Here is a 22370-nt window from a genome sequence, read left to right on the forward strand (position 1 = left end):
TGCCTTTTCGTGTTTTTCTGGAAAATTCTCTCCATCCTCTTACCTTTCTATTCAAATCTTCAAAGCCTGTGGGGGTCACCCCTCCTCTGGAGAGCCTCCCCTCTCTTTCTCCCCTTGTATAGCCCCCCCCCAGGTTTTCGCATTATGTATCACACTATATTGTAATTAATTGATACACAATGACCTTGGGCTGCCAGAACAAAGTACCACCTAAATAGAAATTTATTTTTTCACAATTCTGGAGGCCGGAAATCTGAAATCAAGGTGTTGGCAGAGGCAGTTCCTTCTGAGGCCTCTCTCCGTGGCTTGCAGATGGCTCCTCTGTGCGTCCTCACATGGTCTTCCCTCTGTCTGCATCTAGATTTCTTCTTACAAGGATACCAGTCATATTGGATCAGGGCCCATCCTAATGGCCTCATTTTAACTCAGTGGCCTCTTTAAAGACCCTATCTCCAAATGCAGCCATTCTGAGGTCCTGGGGGTTAGGCCTTCAACATCTGAATGTTAGGGGACACAATTCAGCCCAAAATAGGGCTCTTCCCTTTCTTCCTATAAGCTCCTTTGGTCCTCAGCTTCCTGGGAGAGCTGGCCCTAAAGTGTCAAGGACTTGAGACTCACAGGGTCCAGGTTCAAATCCTGCGTCTTGTGCAAACCTTGGGAGAGGAATCCGAACCTCAGGTTATAGAGTCTTCATCTCCAGAATGACACCCTCGAGCTTGCTCTTGTGTGAGACTAGATTTCTAATCAAGTGTCTGGCGTGTGCCCCGTGGTCAGCACATGGGAGCAGTCACTATCCTCATGCCTTGCAGAACTTTCTGCAACGATGGAAGTGTTCTATATTTGTGCTGTCCTGTGTGGTAGATGCTAAGCTGCACGAGGCTATCGAGCACTTGAAATGTGGCTAGTATGACGGAGGAACTGAAAATTTAATTTTAATTAATTGAAACTGAAGTAGCCACATGTGGCTAGTGGCTGCAGCACTGGGCAGCACAGCCCGGTGTACCAGGGGCCCACGGCCTGTCCCAGAGTGTTCCTGCATAGGCCCTGACATGCTCCTGTCCTGGCTGTGAGTCCATTCCCCTGGCCATGTCTCCGTGCCAGACGCCACTCTGTGACCCCCGGGAATCTTGCTTATTTTGCCTCGGGAAAGCACTGTCCAGTGCAGAGGGGGCCAGATTATGCTGGTGGCAGGCAGGCAGGCCAGGGGCCATTAAGTCTCTAGCAGCAGTCCTTTGAAAGGCCAAGGGAACACTTGTGAAGCCCCCTATGGATCTGCCTCTCTCGGGTGGTACCAAGCCCTTCTCCACCTGGATGTCCCAAAGGGCAGCAAAAGTCAACTGATCTTAGCTCCATCTGACCTCTTCCCCTACCCAGTGAAGGCTCCAGCCCTCCCACTGCCCCACCATCCAGCAGCTAGGAAGCAGGGCTCATCCCAGTCACCTCTGTTTCCTGCTTAGGAGTCACTCCCCTCCTGAGTCCACTTCTCTATCTCTGCAGCCCCTCCCAATAATCCAGGGCGGTCACCTGCCCTGATTACTTCAAAGCTTGGATCATAGCCCCAGCTTTGTGACCCAGCCCCACCCAGGGTTAAAATCCTTGTTGCCCTCAGGACTCCGCATAAAAGACCTAGCCCCTTATCAGGTTTACAAAGCCCTCTTTGACCTGCCCCGCCCCCAGGCTCATCTCTTCGTGTTATTTTCCTCCCTTCAGGATACAGCTTCCCTTTTATTCTGGAGACTTGTTCTTTCTTGCCTCCAGGACTTTGCACAATCTGGTCTCCGCCTTGAACACGGTTCCCCCGCTGGGGATAACTCTCGCTCACAATTTCCTCCTCTCCTTCAGCATCTTTTTCTCCGGGAAGCCCTCCCCGATGGAATCTTGTCTCCCCATTCGGCATCCCAGACGACCGTCCCAGCACTTTCTCTTTTCTTCCCCGCATTCGTGCGTGCATTCATCCACTCCCCGGATTGTGTATCATGCAACTCACTACAAAATGCCACAGACTGCTGGCGACACAGGGCAGGGCAAGAAAGACAGGTCCCGGACCTCCTGGAGGTCACTTACGTTCTTGAAAGAGAAGATTAAAGATGAAAAAAGTGGACATAGAAACAAAAAAACACAAACTGTGCTCTAGGAAGAAAACAAACAGATGCTAGGACCGGGCCCCCCCCCCCCGCGCCCGGACACCACGGCTGGGGGCGGAGCCCGGCCGCGGCCGGCAGGGGGCGCGGAGGGGCGGAGCGGGAGGCCGCCCCGCCTCGGCCCCGCCCCTCGCGCGCTGGCCCCGCCCCCGCCCGCCCCCGGCCCGGCCCCGCCCCCGGCCGCTGTGCGCGCGCTGGCCCGGCAGCATGGCGGCGGCGGCGGGCGCCCCTCCGCCGGGTCCGCCGCAACCTCCTCCGCCGCCGCCGCCCGAGGAGTCGTCGGACAGCGAGCCCGAGGCCGAGCCCGGCTCCCCGCAGAAGCTCATCCGCAAGGTGTCCACGTCGGGCCAAATCCGCCAGAAGGTGAGCCCGCGGCGGCGGCCCGGGCGCGCGCCCCTCTCGTCGCGGCAACCCCGTGAGGCCCACGGCCCGTCCGAGCAGCCGCCCAGGCCCGGCCCGGCCCGGCCCGGGGTTCCGCCGGGCGCCACTGCCGGACGGACCGCGCTCGGCGGGGTAACGGGCCGGGCGGAGCGCGCCCTGCCGGCGGGGCGGCGGGGACCGGGCCGGGGGCGCAGGGGGGCCGCGCGGGGCCGGGCGGGCCGGGGGTGGCCGCCTGCTGGGCCCGAGGACGCCCCGTGCCGCGAGGACCCCGGGGAAACTGAGGCCTAGAGGCCGGGGTCGAGCGCTCCGGAAAGGGGGCTCCTGGCTGCGCCCCGCAGGCGTGCGCTCACCGAGCTCCGGGTCTGCACGTTTCTGGGGACTGCTCGGGTTATTTCCCGCCGGTGCCCTGCAGACTCACCTGTGGTCCCCTGAGATCTGCGGTGGGACCCGGGTGTGGGGCTCTTTCTTCCCTCTCGTGTCTTTGCGTGCCCGAAAGGGAAGGGATGTGCGTTGTAGGACCGGCTCGCCCGCCGGCCTCCGGAGAGCGGGGACAGGGGGCTTTCCCTGGCCGCGCACCCCCTTGGTCCCTAACTCTCCGTGGAGCAGTCCAGACGCTAAATCTTTGCTGCAGAAAGGCGCATTTCCTTTCTGCGGGAGGAAAGTTGCGCCCTTTGTTTTCCCATTGCGGTTCCTGTTGGAAACTGCTTATGGTTTTCGCTACAGGTGAGCCCTCTCTGTTAGAGCACGGCTTTCTCAGGCAGGTGGCTGGACAGGTGACTGAGGGCAGGCTGGGTCTGTGGGCAGCCCCGGCGGATCCAGCTGGCACAGACTTTCTCATCCTGCTGCAGTGCGCTTTTCCTCCGGGGCCAGTTAGGTTCAGCTGCTACTTGGACCGTGGGAGCCATTTCTTGCTTGATCTTCTGTCAGCGTTTGATACCTATGGTGGGTAATCTTTGGTCCTGACATGTTGCAAACAGGTTTATTGTGAAGTGCTCCAGTCATTCAGCAGTTAGGTATTGAACACCTCTTTTGTTCCGGGAATGACAGTCACAGTAATAATTATAATGATGGCAATTCTTCACTGCTTACTATGTGCCAGGCACTTTTCTTCGGTTAACTTGACAGTGCTTTACCTGGGTTCGCTCATTTAGTACTGGTGGTAACTCGTTGAATTGGCTGTTACCTGTCATCCCCATCTTATGGAATTGGAAATTGAGGCAGAGAGGTTAAGTGACTTGCCTAGGGTGTCACAGGGTAATAAATGCAGATCTGGATCTGAGCCCTGCTCAGGATCCCAAGATGGAAGGCGATTTCTCCATCTAGGGGCTCCCGGTCTGTAGGAGACGGACACCTGTGTATGAGACCCTATGACATAGTAAGTGCTGTGAAAGCTCAGAGGACCAAGCCTCCAGCTACGGTGGGAGGCAGGGATGACGAGGTCCCATTTAAGGCAGGATCTTGAGGGAAAGACTTTGCCAGGTGCGGAAGGAAGGGCTTTCCAAATAGCTGAGTATTGTATTTAAAGGTTTAAGCACACTTGGGGATGGTCAGCAGGTGAGTGGATCAGGTTGAGAGGAATTAGGAAAATGCTGGAAGGGTAGATCGGGGCTGGATTTTGAAGGACTAGCTCTAGAGTTGGGTTTTTGGCCTTGGGCAAGAGGGAGCCCCAGAGGGTGGTTCAAAGCATGGGGGTGACCAGTCAGATGTGCTTTTAGGAAGATCTCCAAGGAGCCCTAAACAACATTGATACGAGTTGCTCCATCCTCGGGCGTGGTGTGTGCCCAGGGTGGGGTAGATCATCTGATTTACAAGTGTGGTTAAGATTTGATCTCTCAGAGATTCCAGTATTTGTCCAGAATTCTGTTCTTTAGGAGGCATTTTTTTTCCCCCTAAAACAATAGCTGCTGTACCAGCTGTTCTGGTTGAGGAGGAGTGATGGGTAGAGTGTTAAAAATACCCCCTGCGGGCTTGAGTTTCTGAATCCAGTCACGTCTGCTGTACGAGGCTGATTTTTCTTTTGGGCTGTCGGAGATGGTCAGAATGGGGACATGTGAGGTTTACTGTGTGTGCAGTAGCTATCTTTTTTTTTTTTTTAAGTATATAAGCCATTGAGAAGATTCCTCTGGTATGTGTGGTGCATAAGAAAAATATCCAAAATGTTATGGGATATCATTCTGGGTCCTAAAAGGAAAAACAAACCCACTTTAAGTATTTAAAACAGAGGAAATTTAATGTAGGAGAGTGGTCACGCAGTTGATAAAGAATTGAGAATGCAAACAGTGGACAATGAGGCAACCCTGAGATGAGGCAATGAACAGGAAACCACTGCCACTGCTAAGCTGGAGGACAGAGAGAGGAGGCGGCATGTGAGACTCCAGGAGCAGCTGCCGTCCCTCAGAAGCTGGAACCACCTTGGATTGTCTGGGGGGCTGGAGCCTTGGGAGGGCGCAGCTGCTGCTGCTGAACACTCACCCGTCTCCCCTCCTGCTTGGGAAACCCAGCCTGCAGGGGTCAGCCCCTCCGCCACTTGGAGTAGAGCAGAAGAGCGAGGAATGGAACTGAGGACAAGCTGGCCCAGGACTGGAGCTGTATGTATGTCAGGTTTTTGAAATATTAGTCCAGTGCAAGCTAAAGCTGTGTTAATGGAGGAAAAAAAGCAAGTGTCTTATGACAGTGTTTCTCAAATTTTAATGTACAGACACATCCCCTGGGGATCTTGTTAAAACACAGATTCCGGTTGAGTAGGTCTGGGGTAGGGTCTGACATTCTGCATTTCTAATCAACTCCCAGGAGATGCTGCTGGTCCCTGGACCAGACTTTGAGAAAGATCATCTTAGGACATATGTGTAAAGAGAAGCCTTACCAAACTCCAAATAAATCTTTAGTTTATGAGGTTCTTTTAAAAACTTTTCCCCAAATATTTAGCATACTGAAAATTTGATGTGTGTGGAATTGGGATGGTTATTTATTAGTTTAGAATTTCATGCTTGTCTGAGGTTTTTTTATGTGTCACCTGTCTTTAGCAAATGCATTACTCCATCTGTATTTCCCAACCATAGTACACCATAATGACTCTGTAGGACCACAAAGCTAGAGTGGAAAAAAGAAAATGGAGCCAATATAGTCACCAATAAATTAATTCATGAGCACTTTATAAGGTATTTTGAAATTAAAGTAAAGAACAATGTGATTCTGTGAAGCTTATTAGTTAGGATAGCATTTAATTTAAAGGTTTAAAAAAGTTAACATTTTTGGTTTGGTGCATAAAAGTGCTTATATTCCTGATTTCAAATTTAAACATTTTTTCCCTTATGAAATGAAGACTAGTAGAAATTAGGTAAAAGGTTCAAGTTGTAACAGACTTAAAAAATTAACAGCTTTATTAAGATATAATTCACAGACCATGGAGTTCACTTTTTTGAAGTCTGCAGTTTAGTAGTTTTTACTACATTCAGTTTTGCAACCATTACCACAATCAATTTTAGAACATTTTCATCATCCTAGAAAGAAACCACATAAATATTAACATTCACTCCCCATTTCCTCCCCAACTCTCTCAACCTTAGGCAACTGCTAATCTACTCTCTGTCTTATGGATTTGCCCATTCTGGACATTTCATATATAGTTATGCACCGCATGAAGACGTTTTGGTCAGCAATGGACCGCATGTACAATGGTGGTCCCATAAGATTAGTACCGTATAGCCTAGGTGTGTAGTATGCTGTACCATGTAGATGTGTGTAAGTGCACTCTGTGATGTTCACAATGATGAAATCACCTAACGACACACTTCTCAGAAGGTATCCCCATCATTAAGTGACACGCAACTGTAAATAGAATCATGCAACATATGCCTTTCATGTCTGGATTCTTTGACTTAGCATAATGTATTCAAGGTTCATCTGCGTTGTAACATGTGCCAGCACTTCATTCCTTTTCATTGCTGAATAATATCCCATTGCATGGATACACTACATTTTATTTACATTCATCAGTTGATGGATATTTGGGCTGTTTCTGCTGTTTGGCTATTCTGGATAATGCTGCTGTGAACATTCACGTGCATGTTTTTGTGTGGACATATGTTTTCATTTGGTAACTCTGTGCTTAACCTTTGAGAAATTGCTGGACTATTTTCCAAAATGGCTGTACCATTTTACATTCCACAGCAACATATGAAGTTTCCACTTTCTCCACGTCTTCAATTATTATCTGTCTGTTTGCTTATAGCTGTCCTAGTGGGTGTGAAGTGGTGTGAAAGGTTTTTTAATGCTAGCATGTAGTAGTATTTAAGGGCCTAAACTTCGGCGGCAAATGAAGTTGGTTCATGTTCTGTTCTCCCACTCAGAGACACATGATCAAGGACGAGTTTCTAAGCCTCTCTTGACTTGTTTCCTCTCTGTCAACAGGGAAGATATTAGTTCTTGGGTCAGCAGTAATGACAATAAATGTTAGCTGTGTGTTCGTGAGCCTCAGTTTCCATATCTGCACAGTAGAAATGATAGTAATGGTTCTCAGATCTGTAAAATAGAAATGATGAATGATGATAACTCAGACTGAAATGGGGTGGTCTATGTACAACACTTAGCACGATGCCTGGCATATCGTAAGCATTCAATAAGTGATTGCTTTTATGATTTTTTCTTTCTGAGTGTTCACTTGTTTGTATCCCAAATACTAGCCATCTCCCTGAACCCCTTTTCCCCCAGCTGCAGCTGATCTGGGTGAATCTCCATCTCTAGCAGACAGGAGCAAATAAAAACAAATTCCTGGGGCCCAGCCGGGTGACGCAGCAGCTAAGTTCGCACGTTCTACTTTGGCAGCCTGGGGTTTGCCGATTTGGATCCTGGGTGTGGACCTACACACTGCTTGTCAGGCCATACTCCCACGTATAAAATAGAGGAAGATGGGCGCAGATGTTAGCTCAGATCAGGGCCAATCTTCCTCAGCAAAAAGAGGAGGATTGGTGGCAGATGTTAGCTCAGGGTTAATCTTCCTTAAAAAAAGCAAAAAAAAAAACCCAAAAAACGATTTACAGACAATTATCAATGAACGTCTTTTAAAAAAATCATTAATTTATTGAATATTAGCGGGAATACCATGAGCTAGGCATTGTTTTCCTTATTTCACAGATTCAATTTAACTCAAACTATTGGAGACCTTAAAACTGTTAAATGTGCTAGGCATTTGGGGTACCTTGCTGAAAGACGACAGACACTCCTAGAGCTAATAGTCCGAAAGCCAGACAGACGTTAATAAAATAACCACCAAGTTAATGTGGAGTTGTGACGGCGATGAATGCTAACCCGGAGAAGGCTGGAGTGCTTTGGGAGGATATGATAGGTGAATTTGGCCTGATACTCAGAGAAGGGCGGGACAGGCTTCTTGTGGAAGGGACTGTTTGGCTCCATGTGAAAGATGAGGTGGAACAAGTGACTTGTGTTTCTGGTGATGGTGGGCCAAGTAACTGACCAGCCATTCTGCCAAGCGCCACCTGCTAATCGGACAAGCTAACAAGATAATGCATGATTATGGGCTGGCTTCTGGGGAGGTTGAGGGTCTGTGGAAGTGAGCATGGCATTTGGGGCTGCTTTTTACTTTGGGGTCAGTAGTAGGGTCTGTGGTGGGAATAGTGTCCCCCCAGGATTCATGTTCGCCTGAATCCTCAGAATGTGACCTTATTTGGAAATAAGGCCTTTAGATGAAATCATCCTGGGTTTAGGGTAGACTCTGAATCTCATGTCTGGTGTCTTCCTAAGAGAAAGGGGAGGGAGGTTTGGACACAGACAGACCCAAAGAGAAAAAGGCTGTGTGAAAACAGAGCCAGAGATTAGCGTAATGCTGCCACAAACCCAGCACTGGTGGGGCTGCTGGAAGAGGCAGTGGATGGCTTCTCCCCTGGATCTTTTAGAGGGAGCGTGGCCTGCTGACACCTTGATTTCAGGCTTCTACCAGGTGAAGTGTGAGAAAATACGTTTCTGTTGCTTCATCCTCCCAGTCTCTGGTGCCTGGTTCCGGGGCAGCCACAGGGAACGAGTGTAGGGCCATCTGCTGACTCTGGAGGGGAAGCCGAGAGCTGGGAGGCTGTCAGAGATGCTTGGGAGGGGACGGGCTGAGGTCTCAGGGTCTGCCAAAAGGGGGCAGTCCTGGGCGAACTCCCTTAATTCAGATTTGGATCCCAAAAAGCCACTTTCAAGGAATGAAGATGAACCAGAAGCAGGACTTCCAAGGGGCTTTAGTCCTCCTTCAGCCCATGCCAGCTCTCTGAAATGGGACTAAAGTAATCCCAGCATGCTGCTGACTCCAGGTTCCTGACAGACGCAACTTTAATCCTCTGCACAGGAACGTGACATCATCTGGTTCTCCAGGTATTTTCAAGAGCCACGTTGTAAATTCAGTGTTCCACATACAATAAAAAACAGGACATGCAGGGAGGCAAGGCCAAATGAGTCAAAACCAATATAAACAACAGACTATAAAGACATTAACAGGTCTCCAGATATTAGGTGCAGACTTTTTTTTAAGATTTTTTTTTTTCCTCCCCAAAGACCCAGTACATAGTTGTACATCCTAGTTGTAAGTCCTTCTAATTCTTCTCTGTGGGATGCCAGCACAGCGTGGCCAGATGAGCAGTGCTAGGTCCACGCCCAGGATCTGAAGCTGCAAACCCCTGGCCGCCCAAGTGGAGCATGTGAACTTTTAACCACTCAGTCACGGGGCCAGCCCCTAGGTGCAGACTTTAAATAACTGTGCTTACTATGTTTAAGGAGATAAAAGACCAGATTGAGAGTTTGGGCAGAGAACTAGAAAGTAAAAAAGAACCAAATGGGGGCTGGCCCCATGGCCGAGTGGTTAAGTTCGCGCGCTCCGCTGCAGGCAGCCCAGTGTTTTGTCGGTTCAAATCCTGGGTGTGGACATGGCACTGCTCATCAAACCACGCTGAGGCAGCGTCCCATATGCCACAACTAGAAGGACCTACAACTAAGAATATACCACTATGTACTGGGGGGCTTTGGGGAGAAAAAGGAAAAAAATAAAATCTTTAAAAAAAAAAAAAGAACCAAATGAAAATTCTGAAACTGAAAAATGTAACAAAGTTAAGGAACCGTAGATTAGACACCACTGAAGAAAGAATTCAGCAATCCGGAAGATAGCTCAAAAGAAAATACCCACAAGGAAGCCTGGAGACTAAGAATGGAAACATGAGAAGACAGGGCAGGGGTCAGAGGTGACAGTGAGAAGCCCTGACTTGTGTTTCATTGTCATCCCGGAAAGAGGAGAAAGACAATTGGGCCGAAAACAGTATTTGAAAAGATAATGCCTGAGAATTTCCCACAGCTATTAAAAGGCACCATCCACTGATTCGATGAACACCAAGAAAACCATACCTAGTCCCTTCATAATGAAACGGCTGAAAACAGAAAGCAGCTGGAGACAGATTACCATCCAAAGAGCCGCAGTTAGATTGACAGCCGTGTCCTTAACAGAAACCACGGAAAACAGAAATCACCTGAAATGTAGGTGCTGAAAGAAACCGACTGCTAACCTGGGGTTCTTTACTCAGCAAAAACATCCTTCAGAAATAAAGCTGAAATGAAGGCATTTTCAAATAAACAAAAGCAATTTTTTTGTGAGCAGACTCACACTAAAGGAAACAGTGAGGGATGTTTTTTGGTTTTGGCTGAAGGGAAATGAGCCAAAAAAGAACCAATTAATGTTAGATGGGTGAGGGTTACATGTTGTAATCTGTGTGGTAGCCACTAAATTGTGAAATACTGAATGATATCTAAGCTAAAAGGCAAAAAAATTGAATAATAAGAAATTCTGAATCTGAGAGAAGGCAAGAAAGGAGGGAACATTGAACAACTGGAACAAAGAGAAAGCAAACAGGGAGTCAATCGACTTAAATCCCGATGGATCAGCAATCACATTAAATGTAAGCAGACTTGAGTGCTCCAGTTAAAAGACAGAGATAGACAGGTAACAACACCAAACCTGACCAGGCTGTTTAAAAGAGACGTATTTAAAACAGAAGGATAGAAAAAGATTGAAAGTAAAAGAGTGACAAAAAATACTATGCACACACTAAAAGAAAGTTGGTGTAGCTGTTTTAATATCAGACAAAATAGACTTTGAAGGCAAATTTATTAGAGATGATATACTGATAAATGATAAAAGATTTATTTCAAATATAATAATTTAAAATCTGTATATACCTGATAACAAAACTTCACATATGTGAAAGAAAAATTAATACAACTGTAATGGAAATAGACAAATCCACAGTCATGGTGGGATATTTTACCATATCTGTCTCAGATGCTGTTATGATAAGCAGACAAAAAGATTGTAAAAATGTAGAAGAATTGAACAATGTAAATGCTAAACTTGACCTAATGGACGTTTATAGAACACTGTACCTAGCAATTGCAAAATTGAAATTCTTTTCAAATACACAAGGCACATTTGTCAAAATTCACTATATGCTGGCCACAAGGCAGTTCTCAACAAATTTCAGATGATTGAAGTTATACAGACTGTGTTCTCTAAGAACAGTGGAATTAAGATAAAAATCAATAAAATGAAAATCCCCATGTATGTGGAAATTGAGAAACCTATTTCTAAATAACTTATGAGTCAAAGAAAGGTAGGAAATATCTTGAGTTGGATGATAGCAAAAATATATAACTAATAAGATACAGCTGAAAGCATGTTTAAAGGAAAATTTATAGCTTTAAATGCATTTATATTGGAAAAGGTGTGCTGAAAATCTGTGAGCTAGGCGTGTGTATCAGGTAGTTAGAAGAATAGCAACACATTAAACTCAAAATAGAGTGAAGGAAATAATGAGCAGAATTTAATAAAATGGGAAACATCTGTTAGAAAGGGTCAACAAAGGCAAAAATTGATTCTTTGAAAAATCTGATAAAATTGACAAATCCCAGCAGGAGTAATCCGGAAAAAATAGAGAAGATGCATAATGAATGTTAGGAATGAGAAAAAAGGACATCATCGAAAAGAATAAGAAGGTATTACAAACAGCTTTATACAAGTATATTTGAAAATTTAGATGAAGTGGACAAATTCCTAGGAGAACAAAATTTAAATCTGACACAAGAAATAGAAAATGCAAATTGTTTTATAACTATTAAAGGTCTTGAATCTGTAATTTAAGATCTTCCAACGAGGAAAGCTCGAGGCCCAGATGACTTTACCGCTGAATCTAGTAAGCATTTAAGGAGGAAACAGCACTGGTTTTACGTGAACTCTTACAGGAAACAGAAGAGGGAACGCTCCATATCTCTTTTTATGAGACCAGAAAACTTCAGTAGTACAAAACCTGACAGGTCATTACGAGAAAGGATGATTACAGTCCGATATTGCTAGTGAACGTAGGCGGAAAATTCCTAAACAAGATGTATGATCGTCTCAACAGATACAGAAAAAGCATTTTGATCAATTCAACATTTATTCATACTCAAATTGGAATGAGGGGGACGTCAGCAAACTTCTTCTGTAAAGGGCCAGATAGTAAATATTTAGGACTTTGTGGGCCATATCCATTTTCTGTGGCACCTGCTCGCCTCTGCATGTGGTGTAAAGTGGCCACGGTCACTGTGGGCATGGCTGTGTTCTTTGCAAAAACAGGTGACGGGCTGGCTTTGCTCTGCCCAGCCCTGGAATATGGAAACGTGCTTAATCTAATTAAGAGCAATCTACAAAAACAGCAAACCTCATGCTTCATGGTAAATACTGATAGCTTCCCCCTTGGGAACAAGAAATAGGTGTCCACCATCACTGCCTCAATTCAACATTTGCAATAATGCAAGAAAAAGAAATAAAAGGTATTACGATTGGAAAGGAAGAAGAAAGGTCATTATTTGCAGATGACATAATTGTATTTTTATTTATTTATTGTTTGGTCTTTTTTTTTTTTTCCTTTTTAAAGATTTTATTTTTCCTTTTTCTCCCAAAGCCCTTGGTACATAGTTGTGTATTTTTAGTTGTGGGTCCTTCTAGTTGTGGCATGTGGGATGCCGCCTCAGCATGGCCTTATGAGTGGTGCCATGTCCATGCCCAGGATTTGAACCAGCAAAATGCTGGGCCGCCGAAGCAGAGCGTGTGAACTTAACCACTCGGTTACGGGGCTGGCCCCAATAATTGTATTTTTAGATCTACAAGTATACACATAAGTTACAATAAATGAGTATAGCAGGGTTGCTGGATACAAGAGCAATGTACAAAAATCTGTTGTATTTCTGTGTGGAGTAATAGTAAATATATTTTCCCTTTGTCCCTGGTTCCTGGCACGGAGCTCCTGAGTGATGGGAGTGTCTTTGGTTGTTCATAATGAGCCCCTTTTGACTACACCTGAATTTATTCCAGTGAGGTGACTCAGGGTGGGGCTGATCACCAAAAAGACCAAGCGAATGATCAGAGGTGTGAACTTTCAGCCTTCCCTGCCAACTTCCCAGGAGTTATAAACACTCTTTAACAAGGAGATTCGAGGCATCTCTGGGTTGAACACATTAGTGTGCCCGGAAGGTGGCACACCCAGAGACCGTGTGGGAGCTCTGCCCCCAATCCCCATACCTTGCCCTATGCGTCTTTTCCGTTTGGGTCCTTTCCAGGTGTTAGTAAGGATGTGGAGCAAGGGAATATTAAATATTAAATAATTAAATATTAAGTCGGCAACACCACTTTAGAAGACATTTGGGCAGTGTCTGTTAAAGTTGAAGAAATGTATACCTTATACTTCAGCCATTCTGCTTCTAGGTGTGTATCTAATAGCTTATGGAAGCAAAGGAACTCCAAGAGGCATGTGCAAGAATATTCCTAGTGTGCTGTTTGTAATAGGTCAAAAGTGAAAGTAGACCAAACGTTTATCAGCAGTAGCATGGATAAATAAGTTATGGTGTGTTCTTACAAGAGAATACTATACATCAATGCAAATGAGCGACTGGGACCTGCTGAGTTAAGGATTAATCACAGCGTTAATGTTGTCTGGCCAAAAAAGCCAGACACAAGAGAATGCATTCTGTGTGATTCCATGCATATCCAGTTCAGAACAGATAGGGTGCTAAAGTATTTGGGCTTGCCTGTTTGTGTGTTTAAGCTTGCGTGCAAGGAAGCGATTCCCAGGGAAGTCCGGGTGGTGGGAAGAGACGGTCATGATTGGGTGGTCCATGAGAGAGGAAACTTCTGGAGTGCTGGCAGTGTTCTGTTTCTTGACCTAGGGGTGGTTAGTTGGGATCTCAATTTGTGATAATTGGACATTTTTGTTTTGTAGACTTATCTTTATGTGTGCTGTTTTGTAATGAAAAAGACTTTTTTAAAAGGATTAATAAAAGAATGAGGAGGAGGTCACTGGTGAAAGAGGTATGCAAAGGCTCTGGGGCCAGAGGGAGCTTGGGGAAATCAGGACTGAAAGGAAGCTGGTGTGGATTGAGTTAGCCTGAGTCAAGGAGACCTGGATTGTGACATGAGGCTGGGGAGCTGGCTAGGAGGCCACCTTCAGGAGCTCTGTAGTACGGGGATCCTGTTGTTTTAAGATTTTAGAAAGAAGCGGGACATCCTCTCATCCAGGTTGGGAAGATGGCCCCAGCTGTGTTGTGGCCGCCTGAATGGATGCTGGCTGACCATGCGGTGAGAGATGATGGTAGCCTGGGCCAGGGTGGTGGTGGTGGGGATGGAGAGAATTGGGTGGATCTGACGTTGTGAGAACTCGGTGAAGGTTTGGTGTGGGTGTGGGGAAGACAAGGTTTGCAGCTGGATAATGGAGCTCTTCTCTGAGATAAGGAGCTGTGGGTGAGGACCAGCTCTGGGGTTTTGCTCTCCCTGAGCTCTGCTGCGTGGTGTCCTGGATCCTGTTATTCTCAACTCCCCCGATTTCACAGATGAGCAGTTAGGCAACTTGCCAGCGTGCTGTGAAGCCACGCGGGTCTCTTAGATTCCAGGTTGTACCTCTTCCTACTTTATCCTATCCAGCCCCCTAACAGTCGTGTGGAAACAGTGGGCAGGATTCCTCTGAGCCCAGAGTGAGGGAAGGGTGGGAAGTGGAAGAGGGCTTGGCAGACTCGGGGGCTTTTAGGAAGTGGGCAGACGAGGAGGACCAGTCAGAGAAGGAAGTAGGAGCACCAGGGAGGGAAGAGGAGGAGGAAAGGCGAAGAAGGTAAGTCATTGATTTTAGCACCCAGAGGTGCACCGGCACTGTTAGCATTGTTGCTTTTCTATTTCTTTCCCAGCTGTTTTTCTGGATATCTTTAATTTAGTTGAACTGAAACTATATGTAAGTTTTCACTTTAGTTTTATAAGCATTTCTCCATGTTATTAAAATCTCTGTATTCTTTTTAGATTAGCCCTGAGCTAATATCTGCCGCCAATCCTCCTCTTTTTGCTGAGGAAGACTGGCCCTGAGCTAATATCTGTGCCCACCTTCCTTTCTACTTTATATGTGGGATGCCTACCACAGCATGGCCTGATGAGTGATGCATAGGTCCGTGTCCAGGATCTGAACTGGTGAACCCTGGGCCGCAGAAGCGGAACGTGTGAACTTAACTGCTGCGCCACATGGCAGGCCCCAAAATCTCTGTATTCTTGTCCTTTGTAAAGGTTGCACCATGTTCTGTGAAGAATGTCTGCAAGAAAAGCTCTTTCTCAATTTTTTACTATGAAAAATTTAAGCAGAATGGTAGTACAGGTTTCCTGCACTGTCTGCAGGTGGAGCGTTCCTGTGGAACCTTTGGTAACCTGAAATGGTGTAAAGCGAAGAAGCAATTACCGTTAATTTATATGGGAAAAAGTTTTGAGCATTCCCAGACCCAGAAAATACCCTACCAAACTAAACGGAGATACAGCACCGATGCTCACAGACGGTTCAAAGCGGTGGCGGCCTGATGCTGGGATGAACTGATGATGGGATGAAGTGACGCTCGGTTCCCGGGGAAGGAGCTTGGCTGTGCCGTGCTGGCTGCTCGGGGTGCGCGCTGCAAAGCACACGCTGAACGCGATTTTCACTAAAACGAAAATCCTCTTCAGATTTCTCTCAGTTAGTGAAAACAGGTACTAATGGAGGTCTTTTGTAAAAGCAGAGTGGCGTAAAGTGAGGTTTCAGATAGCAGGGGACACCTGTGCAGTGTACACCTAATATACCTACTACTGAGATTCAATAATTATTAACATACTGCCCAATATGCCTTATCTATATGTTTTGAACAGAAATAAGTAATTTGCTAAACCTTTTGAAAGTAATTTGTAGACTTCACGACAGGTTACCCCCTAAATAGCTCAGCATGATCTCCTAAAGATGACATTTTCCTGTATACCATTGTTACACCTAAAAAATTGTTTTTCTAATACCTAATATCCACATCATTTTTAGATTTCCACAGTTGAACCAAAAACGTCTTTTGTAGACTCTCTTTTTGGAACCACATACCAATAAAAAATCAGACATTGTATTTGGTCGTTGTATCTCTTGAGTCTCTTAACTTAGAAAAGCTCCTCCTGGCAACCTTCTCCGTCCCCTCCCCACTGTGACATTGACTTTTTGAAGAGACAAGGGCAGCGGTCTTGTAAACTCTGTGTCCGGGTTTGTCTGCTGTTTCCTTGTGGCCTCTTCTATCTGCTATATTTGCTGTACGCTGGAAGTGGGAGGTTTGGGGACTCGATGCTGTTCAGGTTGACGTTTGGGGCAGATCTCCTAGATGTGGGTGCTCTGTGTCCTGTCAGGCTGTCCCCTCTGCTGTGTCATCGTTTGGTTTATGTGCAGATGCTGGATCTTTCCACTGGAAATGTGGATTTCCCTCTTTGCCATTAGGAAGAAATCTGTGAGCTGATTCCTGGGTGCTGTGCAAATATCCTTTTCTCCAACAACTCTTCACCCAATGTTTTTCAGCATTCATACAGAATACTTGCCTGAACCAATTTTATTTCATTTTTTAAATGAATTGTTTATTTACTTATTTTCAGGTGTACATCGTAATATATTTCAAATTCTGTGTAGGTTATATCGTGGTCACCACCCAAAGACTAATTACAATCCGTCACCATACATGTGAGCCTAATCACCCCTTTTCCCCTCCCCCTTCCCCTCTGGTACCCACTAATCCAATCTCTGTTGCTATGTGTTTGTTTGTTGTTGTTTTTATCTTCCACTTATGAGTGAGATCATACTGAATTTGACCTTCTCCCTCTGACTTATTTCGCTTAGCATAATCCCCTCAAGGTCCATCTATGTTGTCACACATGGCTGGATTTCATCATTTCTTATGACTGACTAGTATTCCATTGTGTCTGTACCACATCTTTACCCAGTCATCCCTGAAACAATTTTATTAAGAGTTTGCAAAATGAAGATTTCCCTCCACCTTCTGTCATTTCTTGCGCATTTGTCTGGTGGTATTTTTCTGTAATTCTCCCCACCTCAGCTAGGGAAGGACAGTTCCTCTTAAAAAGGCATGGTAATTGCTGGAGCCCCTCTGTTTAATTCCCGCTTTTCAGAGTAAGGGTTTGGTAGAATAGTCATCCCCGTTAGAGGCAAATGTTTCCTTTTCTTTCTCTTTCTGTCTTTTTTAGGGGCTGTCACCTGGATTCATGACTGTTCTTATTCAGTGTTTTACAGTCAGTTACAATCACTCTTTCTGATGCTCCGATTGTCCCCATTTTCCCGGGAGAGCCCCTTCAGCCTGGCTCTTTGGTCTTTGAGCACTTGCTTGCTGTGTTGCAATTCATCTTTTAGCCCAGAGGTGGGCTTGTGGGGCAGAGGACAAGGTGTGTGTCCTGTGGCTGAGGTGGCTGGCCCGTGGCCCACGCACGATGCTGCCCCCCTCCCTCCTGTACCCACGACGGGCAGTGCCCAGTGGTTTCAGCCGCGTGGGCTGGCGGGTCTGTGCCTGCCTTTTCTGGGCTGTGCTAAAGTGAATTGAAAAGCTGTGTCTCTTCTACCTCTGATTTTTGCATCTACATTTATTCTACGTTCCTTTGGGCGGTTCTTGTTATTAGTAGCTTAGACGATCTGTCCCCTCGTCACTTTGTCCATGGGCTTTTCTCTCTGTGTTTCCTCCTCTCCTCTGTATCCCACGGCATTCTGTGAGTGTCTCAGTTTTATCCTGTCCACTGCCAGTGACATTTTCTGCCGTGTACGTTTTTCCCTTTAGCCCCTTCCATGTGGATTTTATTTCTGCTGTCAACTGATTATTTTTGCTTCTTTTTAAAATCATGGCCTCTGTCTTAGCTGGTTGTCTTTTAATTTCATCCTCTTCTCATTTTTGTGCTCCCTGTCCTTTAAAAAATTTTAACTTTTTAATAGAGGCAGTGTCTTCCTGTAATCTTACAACAAGGGGCGCAGATTCCTAAAGAGATCTTCTGTTTCTGTGATAATTCATTTCACATTTATGCGTGTGCTTTCTGGTATATCTTTAACCTCCCAGCTCTACGGTTTTGTTTTGGTTTGTTGATCCTTGAATGGAGTTTGCTGCTCTGCGGGTTTGAACTGCAATTAGCTGGGTGTTTGGCTGCTGGAGGAAATGCAAGTCCTCTCTGAGACTGGCCACAGGTCAGTGCTGTGCCTCCGCAGCTCTGGGTGGGCTCTCCCCGCCACCTCGGTCTGAGTAATGGGGTGTTTTGGGTCATGTACTCCCCACTCCTGGCTGGCTCTGCTTTTCTGCGTCTGAAGGTGAAGGATGCCTGCGTTGGGTGGTTTTCCTGAGCTTCTCTGGCCCTGGTCTACCTCTGGTGAGGTACACCCCAGGCTTCAGGATGAACAGTGCTTTGTCCTTGTTGCAAGATGGAAGATGGCCACTCTCTTTTTTTTTTCCTGAGGAAGATTGGCCCTGAGCTAACATCTCTGCCAGTCTTCCTCTACTTCATATGTGGGTCGCTGCCACAGCATGGCTGACAGTAGTGTAGGTCTGTGCCGGGGATCCAGACCCACGAACCTGGGCCGCCAAAGTGGAGTGCACCGAATTTAACCACTACGCCACGGAGTCAGCCTCTCTCTTTTTTTGTTGTTTACCATTTTAACTGTACAATTCAGTGGCATTAAGTACATTAACAGTGCTGTACAACCATCACGACTCTTTAGGTCCGGGACTTTTTTATCCTTCACATGGAAACCCCTTACCCATTAAGTAGTCTGTCCCCACTCTCCCTTCCTCCCCAGCTCCTGGCAACCACTAATCTGCTTTCCATCTCTATGGTTTGCCTGTTGTGGATATTTTGTATAAATAGAATCATACCTATGTAGCCTTTTGTGTCTGACATCTTTCCCTTAGCATATGTTTTTAAGGTTCATCCATGTTGTAGCATGTTATCACTGCCTCATTCCTTTTTATGGCTGAATAATATCTACTGTATTGATATACCACATTTTATTTATCCATTCACCTGTTGATATATACTTGAATTGTTTCTACCTTTTGGTTAATGCGAATAGAGCTGCTATGAACAAGTTTTTATTTATTTTTTTAGAGATTTTAGTTATTGTTTGAATGCCTGTTTTCAGTTCTTTGGGGTATGTACCCAGGGAGTGGGATTGCTGGGTATTTCTGTGTTTATCTTATTGAGATACCTCCAAACTGTTTTTCGCAATGGCTGCACCATTTGACATTTCCAACAGCAATATGTGAGAGTTACAGTTTTTCCCTACCTCCCAAAACTTGTTATTTTCTGGTTATTTGTTTATTTATTTTTTATGGCCATCCTGGTGGGTGTGAACTGGTGTCTCGTGGTATTGATTTGCATTTCCTTAATGGCTAATGATGTTGAACATCTTTTCAAGTGCTTGTTGGCCATTTTTGTGTCTTCTTTGGAGAAATGTCTATTCCGGTCCTTTACCCATTTTTAAATTGGGTTATCTTTTTGTTGTCGAGTTGTAAGCATTCTTCCTGTATTTTGGGTTCTAGACCCTTATCAGATACATGATTTGCAAATATTTTCTCCCATTCTGTCGGTTGTCTTTTCGTTCTCTTGATAGTGTCCTTTAATGCAGAAAATTTTTAATTTTGGTGAAGTTCAGTCTGTCTATTTTTTTCTTTTTTTTTTTGCTTGTGCTTTTAGTATCATTTATAGGAAACCATTACCAGATCCAAGGTCAAAAAGGTTTGTGCCTTTGTTTTCTTCTGAGTTTTATAGTTTTAGCTCTTATATTTAATTTTTCATCTATTTTAAGTTAATTTTTGTACATAGTGTGTGGTGAGGGTCCAACTTCATTCTTTTGCATGTGAATACTCAGGTGTCCCTGCACCGTTTGTTGGAGAGGGTCACTTTTTTCATTGGATTTGTCTCTCAAGCTATATCCCCTGTAATACTTAAAACCCACCAAGGAGCTTTTCAGGACTGGTTGGTAATCTTGGATTGGTCCAATGGATTGACCAGCCGTTTTGGGTTGGTCTCAGAAGGCTTCATAAAGTGGTTCTTATAGAATCATTCTTGTGGATGGTTATGAGACATTTACACATTTAAAGCATTTAAAAGGAAATATCTGCATTTCAGAATTTTTACTGCCGTAGAACTCTACGCATCATGTTTGAGAGTATGCGCTGGATTCAGTTCTTCTCATGGTTTGAGAAAATTTGGAATAAATATACATCTCATTAAATCCAGTCCCATTTGATGGTCCTTGTATTTGAATGCTTTGATAAGGAAGGGCTAGAACTCCGAAGCTGTGTGAAAAGAAAGTCTGGGAAATTGTTTGTTATCTCCTTCCTCTCTGTGGTGGCTGGAAGTTTTCATGTACTTTAAGAGGGTGAGTAAATCCCGTGTTTGTCAAGACTGAGGTGCAAGTCTAATTGTCTCAGCGTACTTTTACTGTCGGTTAGTCGTGGTTGTCTAAGTGTGCTTTTATGTCTAACCAGTGTTGTGTATGAGCTGGAATTTTGCTGTTTCTAGAAACCCTGTAGCTTCTCTACCCTCTGGCAGCACACATGGGTATAACCATTCAGGGAGGCGATTTGGTGACGTGTGTGAAAAACTCCAAGAAAGTGCATACTCTTGACCCAATAATTCCACCCGTGGGACTCTATCCTGGGGAAATCATCTTAAATATGAAAAAGCATAATGGGCAACATGTTCATTCACCATTAAGTGTAACAAGTTGCAAACCTCAAAACTGCAGTTTAGTGACTCAGTGAGTTAATGACGACAGCTGACACCTGTTGCGTGCTGGTCCTGTGCCACGCACCGTGCACGGGTGGCCTTACTTCACCTTTGCAACTGCGGAAAGGTTGCCATGGGGTCGCCGAGGCGCCCAGCACACCCGGCCACACAGCTGGGCGGTGGCAGAGCGAGGTGCTGCTCTTGCGCCGGATGCAGCCATTCAGGTGATCGAGGAAGGCAGTAACGTGGTCGGTACTTCGCGATGTTGGGGCAACAGAGAGTCAGTGTGTACAGAACGCCAGTCAGCTGTGGGCAAAACACCGAGCATAGGAGGTGAGACGAAGGGAGTTTCCTAACTGATCAGGGATCGTGCTGGGCAGTGCGATTTGGATTATTTTTACTTGTATTTTTCTGCGTTGTCTGAAATCCACATTATTATTTCGTACTAAAGGAAACAGAAACATAGCTTACTCCCTTTCAATGGAAGAGCCCTGACGGTCAGAGTGGCCGTCCTGCCGTGGATGGTGGAGTGTGGTTGCTTTGGGAGCAGGAGACAGAGAAGAGTCGCCTGCAGTCTCTTCTCTGAAATGTCCTACAACTCAGTTGAAAGAGTTCGAACTGTTGGGTCAAAATGGATTAGGTTCAAGGAGCCAGATATACAAAAGGGCATGACTTGTGAAAACATAGGATTTAAATTTCATAGTCTCCTAATAAATGTATACGTTGTATGGAACATCTTAGTTCTGTTTCCCTTTGTTTAAACTTTTAACTCCTGGGTTGAAAATAAATCTAAACTTATCTAAGCAGAGGGTTCAAGGTCTTGATATAAATAAGATGGGTTTTAGTCTGACACTGAAACTAGTTGATGTATGAAATGCTGTCAGTTTCTTAGATGTGTTCATAGTTATGTCAGCATCCTTAAGTATTTGAGTAAATGAAGTAGAAATAGGCTATAGCGAAACAAAACACAAAATAAAAGCAGATCTGGTCACAATATAGTGTTTGGAAAAGCAGGTTATTAAATAATGTGCATATGATATAAGCCCACGTTTCTGTTTGATTTGCCCTCTGGAAGGATGTCATCTCAGGGTGTTGGTGGCGGTGTGAGCAGTGGCTGGACTCCGAGTGTTCTCAAGGAGAGAAGAAGTACCCTCCCGCGAGCAGGTCAGCCTAGAGCTGGACTGTTCAGCGCAGGACTTTATTTCCACCTAACGTCTGAAAACAGGCAAGGGGACAGTGGGGGAGCGCGTGCCCAGGCTGGAGGAATGTGGACAAAGATGGTTTGATACTGCTTTGCGTTTGTATAGCCCTTTGCAGTGTCTGAGCTGTTTTCTCTGGGGTTTTGCCGCCCCCCCCCCCCCCCCCCCCGGAAGGCCCCCCTGGGGTGGGGTGGACAGGTCAGGAGACCGCGGTGGAGAGAGCGCCAGCTTTTTTTTTTTTTTTTTTTATTGAGTTGTTGATAGGTTACAATCTTGTGAAATTTCAATTGTACATTAATGTTTGTCAGTCATGTTGTAGGTGCACCACTTCACCCTTTGTGACCACCCCCCACCCCATCTTTCCCCTGGTATCCACTAAACTGTTCTTGGTCCATAGTTTTAAATTCCTCATATGAGTGGAGTCATACACAGATTATCTTTCGAGAGAGCGCCAGCTTTAGCCCAAGGAGCAGCAGCAGCCTCAGGCCTTGCGTCCAGGCCTCTGGTGTGTTCCATTCGCTTCCCAGTCTCCTGAGCCCGTCTGTACCTCTG

The 22370-nt window shown here is 45.6% G+C and overlaps 1 protein-coding gene across 3 annotated transcripts in view; it reads left to right on the top strand.

Moving 5' to 3' along the window:
• The first annotated feature begins 2298 nt into the window (after window positions 1-2298).
• The window catches only part of DGKD (diacylglycerol kinase delta), a 109231-nt gene continuing 89159 nt past the window's right edge, over window positions 2299-22370 (top strand). For 2 of the 3 annotated variants that reach the window (XR_011539830.1, XM_070618578.1), the window contains exon 1: window positions 2311-2504. Coding sequence is in view for 2 of the 3 variants with exons in the window: in XM_070618578.1 (XP_070474679.1) it covers window positions 2349-2504 (156 nt within the window). In the remaining variant the exon portion in view is untranslated. Of the gene's footprint in view, window positions 2505-22370 lie in introns of all 3 variants that reach the window. The other variant, XM_070618577.1, reaches the window with a different exon arrangement.

Source organism: Equus przewalskii, chromosome 5, assembly GCF_037783145.1.
Source record: "Equus przewalskii isolate Varuska chromosome 5, EquPr2, whole genome shotgun sequence".
NCBI lineage: Eukaryota > Metazoa > Chordata > Mammalia > Perissodactyla > Equidae > Equus > Equus przewalskii.